This window comes from Cnephaeus nilssonii (assembly GCF_951640355.1).
Source record: "Cnephaeus nilssonii genome assembly, chromosome: 8".
Lineage (NCBI taxonomy): Eukaryota > Metazoa > Chordata > Mammalia > Chiroptera > Vespertilionidae > Cnephaeus > Cnephaeus nilssonii.
This window is the reverse complement of record NC_137079.1, coordinates 60,008,999-60,028,555: the sequence shown is the minus strand read 5'-3', so window position 1 is coordinate 60,028,555 and position 19,557 is coordinate 60,008,999. Positions and strand designations below refer to the sequence as shown.

At 42.2% G+C, this 19,557-nt stretch overlaps 1 protein-coding gene across 3 annotated transcripts in view; it reads right to left on the bottom strand.

The window, feature by feature from the left end:
* The window catches only part of TBC1D4 (TBC1 domain family member 4), a 208,838-nt gene extending 190,131 nt beyond the window's left edge, over nucleotides 1-18,707 (bottom strand). Inside the window, exon 1 of one of the 3 annotated variants that reach the window (XM_079778638.1) lies at nucleotides 17,541-18,707. In XM_079778638.1, coding sequence (XP_079634764.1) covers nucleotides 17,541-18,038 — 498 coding nt within the window. In that variant the 5' untranslated portion in view covers nucleotides 18,039-18,707. The remainder of the gene's footprint in view (nucleotides 1-17,540) is intronic. The other 2 variants (XM_079778636.1, XM_079778635.1) reach the window with 2 other exon arrangements.
* Nucleotides 18,708-19,557: the final 850 nt, after the last annotated feature.

Genomic DNA, 19,557 nt, shown 5'->3' with positions numbered 1-19,557 from the left:
AGCACCACAATCGTTTTCTTCATAGCCCTTATCCCAGTCTGACATTGGATTATGTGTGGATTTGTAGCTAACATTTATAGAGCACTTATTATATGGCACTGCTCTAAATGCTTCCTGTGAATGGTTTCACTTAATCCTCAGAACAATCCTATCATCCCCATATTACAGATGAGGAGAGCAAGATACCGAGAGATGCCCAGGGCCATGGAGCCCATACTGGTAGGGCTTTGAGTCCCAACCACCAGCCCCCAGAGCCCAGGCTCTCAGCGACTGCCGGGTGTGGTTCTTTTCCTTAGTTCTTCCTCGCTCCTCCACAAAACTACGAGATAGATGAAGCAGGGAATGCATTTATTTTATATACTATTCAATATTAATGTCTAATGTAGTACACCAGACACATAAAAAACATTCAATTCACCTAATACCTGAACAAATTAATAGATGGTTGAAGGTATAAGTGAATGAATGAGGTAATGAACAAAGGAACAACTTGGAAAACCATGATCCAGATTCACAGATTTTCCATGTTATGGAGGAATGGGGGCCACAGCTTCCATTTCCTGTGTCTGGCTCCTCTCCCTGGAGGTCCGTTATCTCTGTTCTACATGGTACACCTACAGAGTCAATAATAAGTAGTCTTTTCTCCTTTGCAAAGCCACTGAACAGCAAATGAAGACTCAAGCAGGAGTCACTCGCTTCTTTTAAGACAGATGATAAGTGAATATGTTCAAAACATAGAATGACATGAGTTAAGAATGAGATTTTCTTGCATTTACCTTACCTGCATTCAACAAATGAACATTTTGTTCATTGAGAGTAAGAACCCAAAACTGAAAACATACACTAAGCCCTGTGCAGGTACTGAGGAAATTTAACAAATATTTTTTAAATCAACAAATTTTAGAAAACTAATCAGTTCAAAGTATCCACTTGATTTATGGAGATCTAAGTATAGGCAAAGTGCTTGTAATTCTCTTTCACGGTGGTGCAAGGACTTCTAAAAATAAATCATCTGGAAAATGTAAGTAGATAACAGAAAATTACAGGGCACAGATACGTTCGTTCCCACTGTCGATGTCCAGAATTAATTCTGCTTTCAAAAGAAAAATCACAGCAAAATCACAGCCAACAACATTTCCAGAGAAGCTATTAATTGGTAGAATCACAAATACACAAAAGCTATTAACCTAACTGGTTCCTCAGGGTAATGTAAACAGAGTAACAAACCCAATGCTAACAGATATCAACTCCCATACTCAATGTGAACACTACAGCTTGTTTCTCTGCAGAAGTGACTCCCAGGTTTATCCTCCACTCCAGGAGCCAAGGAAAACAACCATTTTTAAATGGGCAGATGTGTTATGAAACTATTTACATGTTTGCCTTTTGCCTTAATAACAGCTATATTTGCTGTTTTGAACAATTCAGCATCAGCAATATCTGTCTTCAGACCAAGGTTACTAATGGAAAGGAGGTTTTCAAAGATATTTCAATCATTAATAAAGAACAATGACAAAACAGAGCAGCTCTTTCAGAAAACACACCCTGCTCCATCAATGGAGCAAAAGGTATTCTCCTACCCTGTGGAAGGGACCAAACACTGAAGAAACGTGGAGATGCTGGTGGGTACACAAATCATACCGGAAAGCAATGAGGAATGAGGAGAAAATGCCCTTTCTAAGGGGGAGAGGAAGAAGCAGGGGGCCTGTATTCATAAAGGCAAATGACTGTGGCACTTTTTCATTTTTCCTGGAAAAATAAAGTCTTCTTTCCTTGAGTGTGTATTCTTTAAAGTAGAGCCCCGACCCAGGGGAATACTGTACTGCAGAGTGTGAATACCATCCTACGTGTGGCTTCCTGCTTCACGCCCCCGTGGCCACTGAACATTATAATCAACCTATTAACTGTTCTTATTCTAAACATCAGATAAAATGAATACAAGGGAAGTAATTACTCTGTCACAGGACATGCTGTTTAAGCAAACAAAAAAAAAAATCCAGAATACAAATCTTACATCTTATTATCCGTCAACAGTTCACTGTGGACGTTGGCCACAGCTGTTTTCTTTCCCATCCCTGGTCTCATCCTGTATTCGTTCATTTGTTTACTTTTTTTTCTTTTTTTTTTAGCAGGAAGACATCTAATTTTATTTAGTATGTCTATTTATTGTTTCCATATTTTATATGTACTACGTTAGTGATTTTTTTTTAAGTTTCCCAGGTAATCCAGGGGATCTTTGTGTTTGAGAAGTACTGGCCTAAAGGAGAAGTCCAAGGCAGACTTGAGGATGCAGGGAAACCCGCTGGAATACTTTTCTCAAAGACTGACCTCCTGCCTCCTTTTTTTAAATCATTTTTTATTTTCAATTACAGTTGACATACATTATATTACTTTCAGGTGTACACCCCAGTGATTAGACATTATAAAACTTACTAAAAGATTATCCCCCAAAATCGCATATCCATCTGACACAGTACTTAGTTATTAGATAACTGACTATATTCCCTATGCTGTACTTTCCACCCCTATGACTACACTATAAATATTAATTTGTACTTGTATATCCCTTCACCTTTTCCACCCATTTCCCCAAACCCCCTCCCATCTGGCAACCGTCAAAATGTTCTCTGTAACTATGAGTCTGCTTCTATTCTGCTTGTTCCTTTATTTCAATTTTTAGACTCAATTGTTGATAGGTATGTACTTATTGCCACTTTATTGTTCATATTTTTATCTCGGTTTTTTTTTTTCTGTTTCTGAAAGAAGACCCATCATTTCATGCACTACTGGTTTGGTGGTCATGAATTCTTTTAGCTTTTACTTTGTGAAGCTCTTTATCTGACCTTCAATTCTAAATGACAGCTTTGCTGGATAGAGTAATCTTGGTTGTACGTCCTTACTATTCATTACTTTGAATATTTCCTGCCACTCCCTCTGGCCTGCAAAGTTTCTGTTGAGAAATCAGCTGACAGTCATATGAGAGCTCCCTTCTAGGTAACTAACTGTTTTTCTCTTGCTTCTACGAGTCTCTCTTCGTCTTTAATCTTTGGCCTTTTAATTATCATGTGTCTTGGTGTGGGCCGCTTTGAATCATCTTGTTGGGGACTCTCTGTGCTTCCTGGACTTGTAAGTCTATTTCTTTCATCAAGTAATGGATGCTTTCTGTAATTACTTTTCAAATACATTTTCAATTTCTTGCATCCTCCCTTCTCCTTCTGGTACCCCCACGATGCCAATGTTGGTATGCTTAAAGTTGTCCCAGAGGTTTCTTACACTATCTTTATATTTTTGGATTCTTTCTTCTTTTTACTGTTCTGATTGGATATTTTTGCATCCTCATCTTCCAAATTGCTTTTTTAATTATGAGCAAATTCTACTCTACTGTTGATTATCTATAAATTATTCTTCATTTAAGTTCATGTATCCTTCATTTATGACTGGTTCTTTTTTATGGTTGCTAAATATTTTTCATGCTGTTGAAGTTATCACTAAGTTCCTTGATATGCTCAGTAAGTTCTTTGAGCATCCTTATAACCATTGTTTTAAACTCTGTATCTGGTAGTTTGCTTGCCTTCATTTCATTTAGTTTTTGGTTTTTTTCTGGATATTTCTCCTGTTCTTTCATTTGCAACATGTGTCTTTGTCTTTGCATTTTGACTGCTTCCCTAGGTTTGTTTCTATGTGTTAGGTAAAGCTGTTATGTCTCCCAGACTTGGTAGAGGGGCCTTGTGTAGTAGGTGTCCTATAGGTCACAATGATGCAGCCTCCCCAGTCACCTGAGCTGGATGCTCCAGGTGTGCCCCTGTATGGGCTTTGTGAACTGTCCTGTTGTAGTTGAGCCTTGGTTGCTGTTGGCATCACAGGGAAGAACTGATCCCCAGGCGAATTGGCTGTGAGGACCACTTTTGACTACAGCTGAAGAGCTTCTGTGCAGATGTCAACCCTACAGAGCAGGACTTGCTTCAGTGGGGCTTTGGTGCTCACCAAGTCCACCCCTTGAGTTTGTGACTCATGGAGGTGGTAGGGTTGTAATCCAGTGTGGTCTGAAGCTATCCACCAGGTGCACTGGCTCTGAGGCCTCCAAGGAGGCACAAAGTCAGCCACTCCCTGTGCCCTGCCTGGGGCCACCGGGCACGAGCTAATGGGCAATCTGCAGATGGCTTCTACTTGTGATGGGCTGGAAGGTGCCCATAAGAGACCAAACTGTAAACCAAGGTGAGCTGCCACTGGTGCTGGGCCTGGGACCATTTAGTGAAAGGCACAGAGCACACTGAGGCCAGTTGCTACTTGTTTGAGAGATTTTAGAAAAGTCAGAAGCATAAACCAAGTAAGGCCAGTTGTATGGAAAAGGCTTGGATGAGTCCACAGTTGGGTGGGGTGGGGTGGGGTGGATCTCAGGGAATAACCAGAATGGGATGAACAGTGTAAGCAAGGCTGATGAAGACTCAGATATGGCACCTGCGTGTGACTGCTGTGGTGAGGAAGGCTTAGCAAAGGAACAATGGCCTTTCCCAGCACTTTGTCTGGGAGAAAGCTGCCCCCTCAACCCTAGATCTTGCCCTGATGCTAGATAAGGCTAGATTTAGTTCTTCCCTGTATGTGCCTTGTTCTTTTCGAACTTCGGCCCCACAGCTGGAGTTCAGAGGGAGTAAGTCCATGTGTGGGCCCTTTCGGAGGAACTGCCTGGGACTCCAGCAGCCTTTGTTTTTCTCAGACTCAATCACCACTGGTTTTTACAGCCCAAAGTTATGCGGACTTCTCTTCCCAGCACTGGAACCCTGGGCTGAGGAGTCTGGTGTTAGGGTGGGACCCCTCACCTCTCAGAGGGGGACCTCTGCAGTTAAGATATCCCTCCCCATTAAAAACTGCCACACATGTGTGTGGGACCAGCCTGTTCAGTGCCTCTGTCCCTCCTACCAGTTTTGATGGGGCTTCTTCTTTAATTCCCTATTTGTAGGACTTCCATTCCGCTAGATTTCAGGCAGTTCTGAATGATGGTTGTTCTGAATATTAGTTGTATTTTTTTATGTGGTTCTGGAAGGATTCTAGTACTTCATTTACTTATGCCACCATCTGACCAGCAGCCCATTTACCATTTTGATTAAAGAAAAAATGTTTGAGACACCTTTTGGGTCCTCCCTGCCCTTTTTGGGATAAGACTTAAAACTCAGGGCCTAAGAAAATAGTCAATTTTAGACTTTGGAGTAAAAACTTACAAATCCATTCAAAGCATTGAGTAAATATCTTAAATCGCCTTCCAAACTGGATCATTACCCACTGAGAAGCCAAAATAACTGAGCTGAACTGAAACTGAAAAATAATCCAAGTATTGCAAGGACATCATTCTTGCTGATCATCTTCCAAATGCCCGAAGGTTCAGTTCACATTATTCAATGAAAATGTGACAGAGACGTCTGTACCATGTGGGCAGCATCAATAAATTTCATGTGTTTTGATGGGGCAAGAAAAAAATCCATCTCAAATTAGCCTACTAATTTTTTCAGAAACTACATAACTTATTAAAAACACCTGCCCTATAAAACCATTTAATATTATAAGCAATATGATGTCTCTAAAATTATAAATATTCATAACAAAAAAGGAATAATATAGTACAAATAATACAACCAACATTTGTTAAAGTTAATGATAACTAAAGGCAACAAATATGGGAGCATATGTGTATCCTTGCCCGTAAACTTTAAACTCTGCCTGTGGATTTAAATTCCTTGAGGGCAGGGACTAATTCTTACTCAACTTAATTTTTTTTTTAATCATCATGGGAGGACATGCTTAGAGAGAGGAAGGGGAAGAAAGAGAGAGACAGAGACAGAGACAGACAGAGAGAAAGAAACATCAATCGGTTGCCTTCCATACATGCCCTGTCCAGGATCAAACCCACAATCCAGGTATGTGCCCTGACTGGGAATCGAACCAGCTACCTTTCCGTGCACAGGGCGATGGGCACTCAACAAACTGAGCCACTTTGGCTGGGTTCACCTTAATTTTAATTTGTTCAAATGATTCCCTGCTATAAAACTAGGTCCTGGGCATACAACTGTGAACAGAGCTTTACATTCCAGAGATGGTGACAGTAACCCCAGAAAGCGTTAAAAATTTTAATTTTAAATGTTTAAGGGACAAAAGGAAAACAAATATAGAGCTGGGACAGAAGTGCAAAACTGGGATACCTAGCTAGTTTATTAGATAGAGGGTCATTGGAGGCCAATCTGAGAAAGTGACATTTGTGAGTTAAGCAAAGAATTGAAACCTGAGAAAAAGCTGATCTAGCAGAGAATAGGAACCAGGCCCAACCCGGTTTGGCTCAGTGGATAGAGCATCAGCCTACAGACTGAAGGGTCCTGGGTTCAATTTCAGTCAAGGGCACGTACCTCGGTTGCAGGCTGGATCCCCAGCCCTAGTCCAGGCATGTGCAGGAGGCAACCAATTGATGTGCCTCTCTCACATCAGTGTTTCTCTCTGTCTCTCCCCCACCCTTCCACTCTCTCTAAAAATCAATGGAAAAATATCCTCGAGTGAGTATTAACAAAAAACAAAAACAAACAAAAAAAGGAATGGGAACCACACATGCAAAGGCTTTGAAGTAATCTAAGAGTTGGGCTTCTTTAAAGATGGCTAAAACATAGAGAGCATGCTAGAGAGAAGCACTCTAAGATGAGACAGGAGATACTAAAGGGGTTGAGTCATAGAGGATCAGGTGAGAAGGAAATTGCCTATTTGAGTGCAAAGAAAAACTGATCTGCTTTGAATTTTACAACCCCCACTCCTACTGCTCCATGGGAGAAGGGATTGATAGTAGGACAAAAGGAGAGCAGAGAGGATAGTTGAGAGGAGTCTAATAATCCCAGCAAGAGATGATGCGGCTGCACTGGTCATAGAGAGATGTGGACATACTAAAACTAAGTTTTGGAGGCAGAATCAGCATGACTTCCCTCCAGGACCAAAAAGGTAGGACTCAAATATAATTCCTAGGTTACCTGAATCAGCAACTATATATTCAAGTGCAGGTGTCAAATAAGCATTCAGATACTGAAAAAAAGCTGACGCTCAACCGAGAGGGCTAGGCTATAGAGATTAATTTAAGAACCATCAATAAAATTCACAAAGTAGGTTTTAAAACATGCATGGGTTTTGGAAACCCAGATCTTCTACTTGCTAATTTGTGTCCTTAGGGAAATTAATGCTTTCTCACCTATAAAAAAAAAGGGGGGGGTTTCCTATTTTTAATTGGATTGTCCAGAGGAGAGGCCAGCAAACTTTTTCTGTAAAGGGCTAGATAATAAGGATTTGGGGCTTGGCGGCCATAGGGTCTCAGTCAAAATAGTCACTTCTACCATTGTAGCATGAAAAGAGCCAGAGACAATATCCAAACAGATGAGTGGGCTTGTGTTCAAATAAAACTGTTGTTGTTGTTGTTTTTAAAGGCCATAGTTTGCCAACCCCTATGTTTAGAGCAGTGGTTCTCCAAGTGTGGTCCTGGACCAGCAGCATCAGGGTCACCTGGAAATTGTTAGAAATGCAAATTCTGGACCTCACCCCAGACTTACTGAGTCAGACACTGTGGGGGTGGTCCAGCAGTCAGTATTATAACAAAAGCTCTAGGTGATGCATGCTAAAGTTTGAGACCCTCTTGTCAAATAAATAAAGTATAGATTCTTCTTAGAGTATTATTATTATTATGAATGCATATCTATTATTATTACTAACCTGACTCCTAGAAGTTTACAATTTAATTCCAAAGACAGAATCAAATGCTGGATACCTATGGTGTGTCAATCAACAGAGAGATAGCAAACTCTTGTTAAACTATGAGGTAGACTTATATAAGAACACTTGAGAAATTACATGAAACTGAACTACACCAGTCTAACAAATGGTGAATCTGAACTCTGGTGTATCTTTTATGTAATAGTGTAGTAAAGGCAGGGAAGTAAAGGATGAAAGTCTATTTGTAAACTTTATAACTACTTTTGTTTAGAATAAAAAAATATTAGGAGATGTATTTAAGAAACAGATACAACCATGAATCTGAATATATTTTATTGAACCATAAAGTATATAAATACTACAAAGTATTACAAAGTAGAAACGATTAAAGTGTATTTATTGTTATATAAAAGTATATCATGTACTATGAAGTATAAAATATAAAAATAATGCATCTTACCATCATTATACAATATATACAATAAAGCAAGGGACATTGGCACCAAGTTGTACAACCTTAATTACCTTGGGTTGAAGAAAAAGGAATATTTAAATTTTAAGGCTAGCTAGATAAAGCCCAGTGACCTGATGGTCTGATGTATGGTTTTGTAGGAGTTCAAGCCGAAACAAATGATTCCCTCCCCGCAAAAACGCCACAGGGTCCACAGTAACTCAGCGTGCTGAACCTGTGCTATGTATAGCATCCAGTGCCATAGTAATGTGTTTAGAAAATAACATCTTTCATCATATTGAATTTAGGCTATTAGTATAAAATAAGTGTTACTGGTTTTATACTTGTGTTTGTGGGTATTTTGTAAATTGGTTTTGGTTTTAGAATTGTTTAAAAGCTAGAGCTATAAGTATATAAAGTTTATATCTACATTTTTGCAAACATACTTAAAGTAACAGTAAAATAATTATGTTAACATCTTAATTTACATTTAAAAGGATTCTGAACAACCATAAGTTTGGAAACCTCTGAGTTTAGACTTTCAGATGTTATTTATTATGTCCCTGATACTCAATGATTAGATGACAGAAAGGGAAAAAATATGGGATTAAAATTTTGGTTGTTTAATTTCAGATAACCTTGATACATGTTTTTGCAATCCCACCAAAAAGTATATCAGAGTTATTATTTTTTTAGTTACTGATCTATTCCAAGTTTCATTTCTTATAAGTGGTTGGGATGGAAGGATTTCCAAGTAATGGGATCTTCCTGGCTAAATATAGAACCTAAATACGCTGCTCTAGTTCTTGTATTTTGTGGATGCCCTTAACCAGTTGAATAGTCTTTACTTTGAAACTACTGTGGATTTTTACACAAATTTCAAAAAATTCTCCAATTTTAAAATCATATAACATTGTACTATCAGTATTATGTAACTTGTTAGTAATTTCTTACCAATTCAAATTCTAAGTCAGTGTTTCTGGTTGGGCAAATCAAGTAGTCTTCTATCTCACAATTGAATCTTCACACAGATTTTCAGTAATAAGTTATATAATCTGAAGAAATACATTTATGGCTTAGGCCTTTTACAAACCAATAAACAAATCTGTTTTTAGGCCCTAGATGGTTCCCAGCTTCTTCAATTCACCTTTTGCCCTGGTGTTAGCTGTTTAATTCTCTTTAGCTGGGCAGTCCAAGCGTTTTTCCTGAGTTTACCAGAAATTAACTGATTGTCTTGGTTCTCCAAATATTTCCTCCCCTTAAGAATCTAGTAGCATGCTCTTTATGCCTGCTGGGATACTTCATCACTCTGTGTTGGACAGCCCTGATTCTGTTGCTCACTTTGAAGATCACCAAATGCTTGTCGCCTATCTCTTTAAATATTGTGCACTGCTGTTGGGTTGAATTTCTTTCCAGTTATGAAAGCTGGTCTTCCCTCTTCTGTGAGATGGTTTGTTCCTGTCCCTTCCTGTTGGCTCCTTGCAAGGCTGTTAACCATTGTGCACTGCTTTTATTTTAGTTTTCATATAGATTTTTGCAAAGGCCTGTTGGCATGTATGGTGGTTGTGCCCTCTATATTCATCCATAATTCTTTTTTTAATTAAGTTTATTGGGGTGACATTGGCTAATAAGATCATATAGCTTTCAAGCGTGTACATTACTATGATACAAGATCTGTATATCGCATTGTGTGCCCACCACTCACAGTCAAATCATCTAATATCTAATCACCTTTTATCTAATTTGAAGCAGGCTCAGATTTCTGTCCAAAGTTTTAATAACAATATTAAAGCAATATGAAAATGGATGATATTGTATTCTATTTCTTGACAGGCTTTTATATTTTAAATTCCCTCACTGATCCTAAACATTTTCCAATGATTGAGTAAAAGGTTAGCAGGTTAGCTTCACCAGCCTAACAAATCATATAGACTTTTTTCTTCCTATTAAAAGAAAAGTACATACTAGCATAACTACATCCAAGCATGCATTCAGCATTAATTGTTATTTACAAAGTTAATATGCCTATTTTAACTGTGGAGAATTTCAATATAAAAGTGGGGGAAAATACAAATACTCACTTATATACAGAATCTATAATACATGATCTCCTTATATATAGAATCTGAAAATGTCAAACTCACAAATGCAGAGAGTAGAATAGTGGTTGCCAGGGACTGGCAGATGGGAAAAATGGGGTGGTGTTGACCAAAGGACATCAACTTTCAGATATACACGATAAATAAGTGCTGAATATCTAATGTACAGACAGCATGGTGACTATAGTTAATAATAATTCATTGTATACTTGAAATTTGCAAAAAGAGAAGATAAGTTTTCTCACCACAAAAAATGATAACCCTGTGAGGTGATGGATACGTTAATTTGTTTGATTGTGGTAATCATTTCATTTGATGCACATATCAAAAAATCACAGTGTACCCTAAAGTATACACAATTTTTATTTGTTAATTATACCTCAATAAAGCTGGAAAGAAATAGTGGGTAAAAGTGATAGCATAAAAGTTCATAACACTGACAACTAAAAACAATTTTTCAACAACTGCATTCTAGCACAGCAGATAAGAGAACAGTCTTTAGAGTCTGTCTGCCTGGACTGGAATCTGCTTCTATTATTACAAGCTTTGTGTCCTTAAGGAAATAAGTTAACTTTTCTATACCAGTTATGTCATCTGTAAAACGGGAGAGAATCCTGGTGTACACTTTATACATGGTAGCTGTGAAGATAAAATGTGACAGCCTAGGAAATGCACCACAGGCACTGACATCACCCAGCAGGAGCTCAATAATGTTAACTTTTAAGGAAATGCATTGCAAAGCTCACACAGACATACTATGGTGTACAGCATTAGAGTAACAGGCCAAAGACATCCTTAGTCAATGCCTCCCAATGAGTTGGTAAATTTGTATTAATATTTTATGTAGACCATACTTCAGGCACAATCCTTTTCCTGGTCAATTATTCTGAACATACTAAATTATAATTAATCTGCCCCTCATTTTATATCTAAGTAACTGCATGTTGACTTGATTCAGACACGCTAACATGGCCCAAATGAAACAACCATCCAGATGATTTGACAAAACAAAGGCCCTGGGATTTATTTAAAAAAAAAAAAAAAAGGAATAAACAGAATAGTATGCAGTAATTTATTCAGAGTGGCCATTATCTTATTCACCAAAGTATTAAATCTTTATTTCTTTTTGCCTGGTTTTCTTAACAGATAGTTTATCAAAAATGCTGAATATTGTTATTTCACTATATGCAAATAAAGCTTTGATTTTTGCAAAAACTCATCTTAATGTAACATTAGGATATATTCCCCCAAAAATTGTTTAGTTCCTCTGCAGAACTTAGAACTTTTGCTTGAAAGGTAAAGTTTCCATCCAACATATGAATAGCCTTATGATGGCTGGCAGAATAATGTCTATCAAGAGAAGAAGAGACGCAAAGTTATCAAGCAGAAAAAGAAGACTTTCATTAAAATCTTCTGTAGTCAGATATTTTTCCTCTTCACACTCACCTTGAACTTTCAAGTCTGAGAATGATTGTAAAAATAACCAAAGGAACATTGTGGCCATATAATTAACCAAACACATGAACAACATCATTGACAGCCATGGTTCTAAAACTGTGGTCCCCAGGCCAGTAGTCTGAGCATCATCTGGGAAGTTGTTGGCATCGGATCCAGTGGTCTGTTTTAACAAGCCCTCCAGGCGATTCTGACACAGAACCAAGTTTGAGAGCCTCTGGTTTATGACACACAAGCCCTGATAACCAAGAGCCTCAATCTTCATTAAAACTCTCCTTCACAACTGGGACGCGCTGGCACACATTTCTACCTTCCCCAAGATATCACAGGCAAGATTCTGCCATGGAGCCAGAGCACATTAACCTCCACCTCAGATCAGCAGGAAGGGAGAGAACAAAAAAAATGACTACATCAAACATAGGGAGAGGTCTACCTGTCCAGAATAGCAAACCACTCAGTAAGCAGAGGGAGAATTGTGGAAACTTCCACATTTCTATTTCTCTAGTTTCCTGACTAGTATATTCACAAAGCTACTGACCATCAACTATGAGAAAGAACTTTTTTGAAATACATTAATAAAAATTAAGTTGAAAATTGGTTACCTGAGTAAAGCTCAGAAAATATGTCCTTAGAAGCTTCAAGAAATATATACATGTGCTCACTGGTTAGAGTGTTGGCCTGTGGACCAAGGAGTCATGGGTTCCATTCCCAATCAAGGGCATGTACCTCGGTTGCAGGTTCCCCAGTCCCGGGGGAGGCACATGCGAGACCCAACCAACCAATGTGTCTCTCTCATATGGATGCTTCTCTCTCTCTGTCTCTCTCTGTCTCTCTCTGTCTCTCTCTCTCTCTCTCTTCCCCTCCCTCCCTTCCTCCCTCCTCCCCCCTTCTACTCTCTCTAGAAATCAATGGAAGGTGAACTGGCTCCAGACCTTCCTGATGGGTCATAGGCAACTTTTAAAATATATGGGAGGGGGGGGGGCCAATGGTAAGATATGTACACATATAATACCTTAATAAAAAAATTGAAATAAATAAATAAATAAATAAATAAATAAATAAATAAAAGTACATTAAAAAATCAATGAAAATTACAGAAATTAGCCTGGCCAGTGTGGCTCAGTGGTTGAGCATTGACATGAACCACGAGGTCAGGGTTGGATCCAGATCAGGGCACTGGTCAGGGCACTAATCAGGGCACATGCCCGGTTGCCAGCTCGATCCCCTGTAGAGGGCATGCAGGAGGCAGCAAATTGATGATTTTCTCTCATTATTGATGTTTCTATCTCTCCCTCTCCCTTCCAATCTCTGAAATCCAATAACTGAAATCAATAAAAACATTTAAAAATTATAGCTATTATGTTTTTATCTTTTAAATGATTGTTCATGCTATAATTATGATATATAATTTTCCTGCTAAGAGTCTCATGCAAATGATAATTAACTCTAACAATGTTTATAAACACTAACAACTCTTGCTTTTTATAATCTACTAGAGGCCCGGTGCACGAAATTTGTGCACTGGGGGGTGGGGGGTCTCGGCTTGTGCTCCCTAGCAGTCTGGGAGCCCACAGGGGATGTCCAACTGACAGCTTAGGCCCACTCCCCGTGGGGCAGTCAGACATCCTTAGTGCTGCCGCAGAGGCGGGAACGGCTCCCGCCATCGCCACTGTGCTCACCAGCCGTGAGCCTGGCTCAGGGCTTCTGGCTGAGCTGCGCTTCCCCCTGTGGGAGCACAATGACCACCAGGGGGCAGCTCCTGCGTTGAGCGTCTGCCCCCTGGTGGTCAGTGCACGTCATAGCGACTGGTCATTCTGCAGTTTGGTCAATTTGCATATTAGCCTTTTATTATATAGGATAATAATAAAAGCGTAATTTGCTAATTAGACCGGGCAGCCGAATGACCTTCCTGACGACCTTCAGGACGAAGCTGGGGCTACGAGGACCGAGCCCCTTGCACGAATTTCATGCATTGGGCCTCTGGTATGGTAAAATACACATGATATAAAACAATTTCTGCTTCTTAGTAGGGCAATTGAGATAATGCTATACAGCCTCTTTCTGGAAGTAGATACAGATAAATATTTGAAAAATTTTAGTGACCCATTCTAGATCATAGGTAGAGAATTCTTAGATCCCCAACCAGTTTTACAACTCAATTTATGCCAGTGGAACTTTTTAAAGCAAGAAGAGGTAAGCACGTTTACTAGTTCAAATATCCAAGTTTTGCTGAAATACGCTAGGCTGACAATTCCCTTGTGCAAGACTGCACAGGCTTGAGTAAATGGGAACCAAACTGTGTTGGCATATATTTGATCTGGAACTGGCTGGTTTGCTCCCAACCCCCACCTGTCTTTGCACCTGGGAGAAACAGCTCTGTACTAGGCCATTCCCACTGAGGGCTCCTCCAGACACACATCCTTAAGTTGCCTATGACCTAACAGGAAGGTCTAGAGCCAGAGGGCACGTCACTACAGCAACTCCCCAAAACAAACCCACGCTACTAACAGTGCTTCCATCTCCGAGGTCACATTCAGATCCACCCCCAAAAAGATGTGTGAAAAGATATTCTGCAAAACCTCATTTTATATACAGAAACGTTTTATATACTTTGCCATTTAACTAGAGTCATCATTTGTCTCGGTTTACCCTCAACAATCTAGGTTTGTAGTTGTTATGCCTGTGTAATCATTAATGGTGACTCCTTTCTTCTTGAAAACTGTCTCGGATTAAACAATAAATTATAGCCCGAGCCGGTTTGACTCAGTGGATAGAGCATCAGGCCTGTGGACTGAAAGGTCCCAGGTTCGATTCCGGTCAAGGGCACATGCCAGGTTGCGGGTTTGATCCCCAGTGTGGGGCACGCAGGAGGCAGCCAATCAATGATTCTCTCTCATCGTTGATGTTTCTATCTTTCTCTCCCTCTCCCTTCCTCTCTGAAATCAATAAAAATATATTTTTTAAAAAGTAATTAAAAAACAATAAATTATATAGTCATCCGACAGACAGGCCCATTTCAGAAAAGGGACAGGCATGCGGGAGAAACCAGAGGCAAGTTTATTTGGGGATGTTTGCAGACCCACTGCTCTAGGCTACCTTCCACACTTGTTCAGTGACTGAGGAAAAATACTTAGGAGAATCTCTTAACAATTATCTTGAAAGTCCAACTAAATTTTTCTCCTCTTCAAATGTAGAACTCGGGAGGTAAAGCAAGCACGGCTTTTTCCTTCTGATTTCAAGGGTGCCCAGACCACCCAGAGTCTACTCTACGAGGCATACCGCTGCATGGTAATAATGTGGCAAATCATCCCCTCAACAAGTGATGAAGCATCATCTCTTACCGGAGTTTTACTCAATAGATGCTTCCCCAAAAATGTTTCTAATGTTCCCTACTATGAGAGTCATATGAAATGAATTCAGATACTCAAAAGGATATGTGGCAAACAGCACGCAGTGCCTGGTGACTGCACTTATCCACTCAACAAACATTAATGCCAAAGACTGAAAGCGGCAGTCCTTAGTTCTCTGAAGTCAACCCTCAGCTGTGTTTTGCACGGCCCAGAGAGGATTCTTAAATGTTTAAGACAGTTGCTAATATTTTTAAATGTGGATGCATTCATCAAAATCCCAATTTCCACTTTCCCTTGGGACATCAGAAGCTCTGGCAGCCCTGGGTTTGTAACCTGTTCACTCGGTTTCTAACTGGAGCAGAAGAGCACCTTAAGAAAGGACACCCACTATGTAGTCCTCCACAGTCCTCACTCAACCCTCTTCCCAGGCATTAGAGTTTATAACCCCTGATTTATGGCTGGAGACAACCCCTAGAGGGACAACATCTGGCCTTTCAAAATAGCAAACAGAAATTTATTTCTTTAGATAATTTATTCTCAACCGGTGTGCTGAAAGAATTCTTAAAGCATGCAGTACCTGACTATTAGGGCACTGACCTCTTTTCCCTTATATTGTCCAAAAAAAAAAAGACAACAGCCAACACAACAATAGCTGTCCGGTGTGCATGAATCAAAAGTATACCTATTTTTTTGTCAGATCGGCAAAAAATATGTATTTTTTTTGGTGTGCTGCAGAATTTTAGTAATTAGTTTATGTGTGCCATGAGACAAAAAAGGTGGAAAATCACTGCTTTAGATCAAAGATTCGACTGGGAAATAGCAATAAACAGAAAGTGTTATGTTTGTGTTTTTTATCAAAAAGACACATGGCTTCCACTGCTCCTACATGAACCAAAGGAGGACATGAGCCTAAGTATATTATTATTATTTGTAAAGTAAAAAGCACGCTCAGCCTCTGACACCTAAATATATCATGAAGGTAAATAAAAGGGGGTGTTTTTAATTGACTACCAATAAATACCAGAGGCGCTCAGGCTGCACTCTAATTTCACAATATAGGTGAAAGATTAAAAGTTTTTAACAAATAAGCATAAAATGCAAGTTATTTTAATCATGTTCAGTGTCTTAAAATAATCTGTAGTAAGATACCTTACCATAAATATAACAGTGGTCACATAAGCTAAAATTGCTCTCTTCACTTTGGGAATTCTGTTACTAAACTACTTTATAAAGTGACTGATGAAATCTAAGACAATGAGCTTTTCTTTTCTTCAATTCAGCCTCAGGCTGTTCGTGAAAATCTACTGGACAGACAGAATGTCTTTCAATTACTGATACTAAAATAGTGAATTTTTTTAAAATTAAAGCCTTATTTATAGGCTATTTTACTCATCTGACTATTCATTTCCCAGATACCAGAGGAACAGCCACATGGTGCAACTGAGACTTCGTTTATTTATATTTTGACAACACTGTTTTTCCAAAGGACCTAAAGTACTATGCAAACATTAAATAACTACCTCTAGCATAGCGTTTCCGGAGCTTCTGATGTGGTAAAAACTCTTCACACATTTTTAAAGCCTGTTCTCAAAGACACAATCACTATGGTAAAGTTTTGTTTAGATTACTCTCGCCAGTAGATAAAAACCGCGCTAGTTTTTAAGGAAGTAAAAATACACTATTTGGTAACAGGCACCTCGATTTAGTAAACTCTGGAGACATTATCTCAGAAAACAGAGTTCGACCTCTCCTGAGACACTGATTTTTTTTTAAACCACCCAAGTAGGTATTGATTCTGCCTCCCGTTAGCGTATAAAAACATTTTTAACAAAACTCTTTCCACTCAACATCTAAACGCAGATTCGTCCTTGGCCAAGAATCTGACAATATCTAGTAACTTCTCCTAAGCCGAGGGCTCGAAATAGCCTCCCAGACGGAGACCCGCAGGTGCTTCTGTGGCCGGGATGCGACCATCCAAATGGGTCAAGGGGCAGAACTCCACCAAGACCAAGAGCGAGCGCGGGACCTCTCGAAACCCAACCCTCTCCTGCGTTCCCTCTTAAACACACACATGCACACACGCAAGGCGCTGGCCAGGCATGTCGTTATCTGCAGTCACACTCCGGACACCGCGATCCTCCCTGCACGCGCGCTGCTCCCCGCATCCTCCCAGGGCACGCCCGCTCTTCCTCCGTCCGGGGACCACTCTGCCTCCCGCCCTTGCGCCGGCTTCAGTGCTCCGTCGGACCCCGCCCCCCCCCCCCCCCCCAACACGCCCCGGAACGCAGGTTTCCTGACTCGGGGTCCGAGGAGCGCGACCAGCTGGCGCTCCAATGCGCCCCGTGCAGAGCGCGCACCAGCGGACGGATCCCCAAAGTAGGGAGCCAGCGCCGCCAGCCCCGCCGCTCCTCCCGCGGGCGCCGGGCCCTCCCCCGCGCCCTCGAGCCGCCGCCTTGCCTGGTTGGGGTCCGTGGCGCGGAAAACGTGGCAGGCCATCTGCGACTCGGGGTCCTCGGGCTGCGCCTTGATCAGGTAGGCAAAGTAGGTGAGGTCGTGGCTGTTGTGGATGAAACGCGAAATGTGCTGCGCCTTGTGCTCGAAGATGAACACGGCCGAGCTGGGCTGCGCGGCCGCGGGGCCCGGGCCCCCCGCCGCCCCGGCGCCAGGCGCGGGGACGCAGCGGAGAAAGGGCGCGCTGAGCACCAGGAGCACCTCGCGGGGTGCGGGCGCCCCGCAGCCGCCCGCCTCGGGCTTCTGGCTGCGCCGACGGATCTCGGCCATGAGCCAGGGCAACATGGGCAGCGTGGTCCTGCGGTCCAGGCACGACCCACCCACGTACCACAGCCGGAACATCTTGTCGCCCGGCTTCCCGGGGCCCGGCTGCGCGGGGGCGCTCGGCTCGGGCTCCAAGGGGTGCGGGAACGGCTCGTCCTGAAGGCAGCTGGGGGGCTCCATAACGCGCGCCTCACCCGGGCTCCGAGGCGGCAGAAGAGGCGCGCCGCGCCCCAAACTCCCACACCGAAGGCGCTGCCGAAACTGTGCCAACTGCCCCGCGCCCGCCTCGGGGCGACCCAGAACTCGGCGCTCAGCGGCCCTGCCCCAGGCGGCACTTTCCCGGGCGCCGCTCCGAGGTCCCGGCGGCGGGCACCTGGGGAGCTCCGGGCAGCTGGACTGGCAGGAGAGGGAGGGTTAGATCGCCATGCTCCCTTCTGCGGCTCGGGCCTGAGGGCCGGACTGGCCCCTTCCTCCGCCGCTGCTCTGCTCCGTCGGAGGCGAGGGTCCCCCGCCGCCGGTGGCCGCCTCCTTCAGCGCCGCAGAGCCGCTGCGGCCGCCGCGCTCGCCTGGGGCCGGCCCGGGAGGCTGGGCGGGGAGCGGGCTGTGGGCGGGAGCGGGTGTCTGGGGGCGGAGCCGACTCCTGCCAGGGTGACCGGCTGTCACCTGGAAGGTCGGGGCGGCTGGGCTTCCACGCGATCGGTCTTCCGAAAGGGCCGGCGAGAACTACTCGAATGGAAAATAACAAAAACAAAACGTGGCCTCGTGGGGGTCGCTCCTCCCCTGGTCGCCGCGGCCCAACTCGCCGCTCCTCCTCCCACTGTTCCCGTCCCTCCCTCGCTCCTTCTCCTTCCTTCCTCCCAGGCTGCTGCTTTAATGGGGCTGCTACCCCGCCTCCCGTCCTACGAAAGCATAATTGTGAAGGCGCCCCGCCGCCTCTTCCTCCGGCCCCTGGCCCAGCCCGCCCCTCCAGTCCGCCCCTGGGGGAGCAGTCCTGCGCCTGGCGCGGGCACTCCCCGGACCCACACGGCCTCTCTCAGGTCGCCCGGATCTCTGCCCTCTTCTGGGCATCTCTACTGCCCCCTGGAACGGGGGCCACTCTCAATGGGGCGCTGGGATTTCTTCTTTTCATTAATAGTATTTGCATGGTTTCAATCCCTTCTAAAGATTGCGTAATTTCTGAATCTTATTTCCTAATGTGAAAAATGCTCGTGTTTTTAATCATAATATCACAATAAAATATTGTAATTCTAATTTCTCATAAAAATATAACACTGTATAAGAAATATGAATCTTCCTAGCTCTTTATGCAGCCAGCTCCTTAAAATAAGGAAAAATCATATTTTAGTCATTATTTGTACTCAGTTCAGAGCTAGTGTAGAGACTGCTCGCCCTTTAATATGTAGTGATATGTATTCCCAAGAACCTCAAGAAAGTTTTAGGGATAATTTGGTCATTCTAATTTTACAGAAGTATTTTTTTATTCATTTTAGCAAATTGGACTCTTGTCTTCTCTTTTTACTCTTACTGAATTATAATTAAGAATTAGATAAGAGGTAAACAAAATAAATGGGAAAGATACTAAAAATTCCCAACTTTTTCCAAAGTGCTTATAGGAAAAAGGAAAACCCAGGTTTCTTTCTCTCTCTCTCTCTCTCTCTCTCTCTCTCTCTCTCCCTCTTGCTCTCGCTCTTTAGTTCAA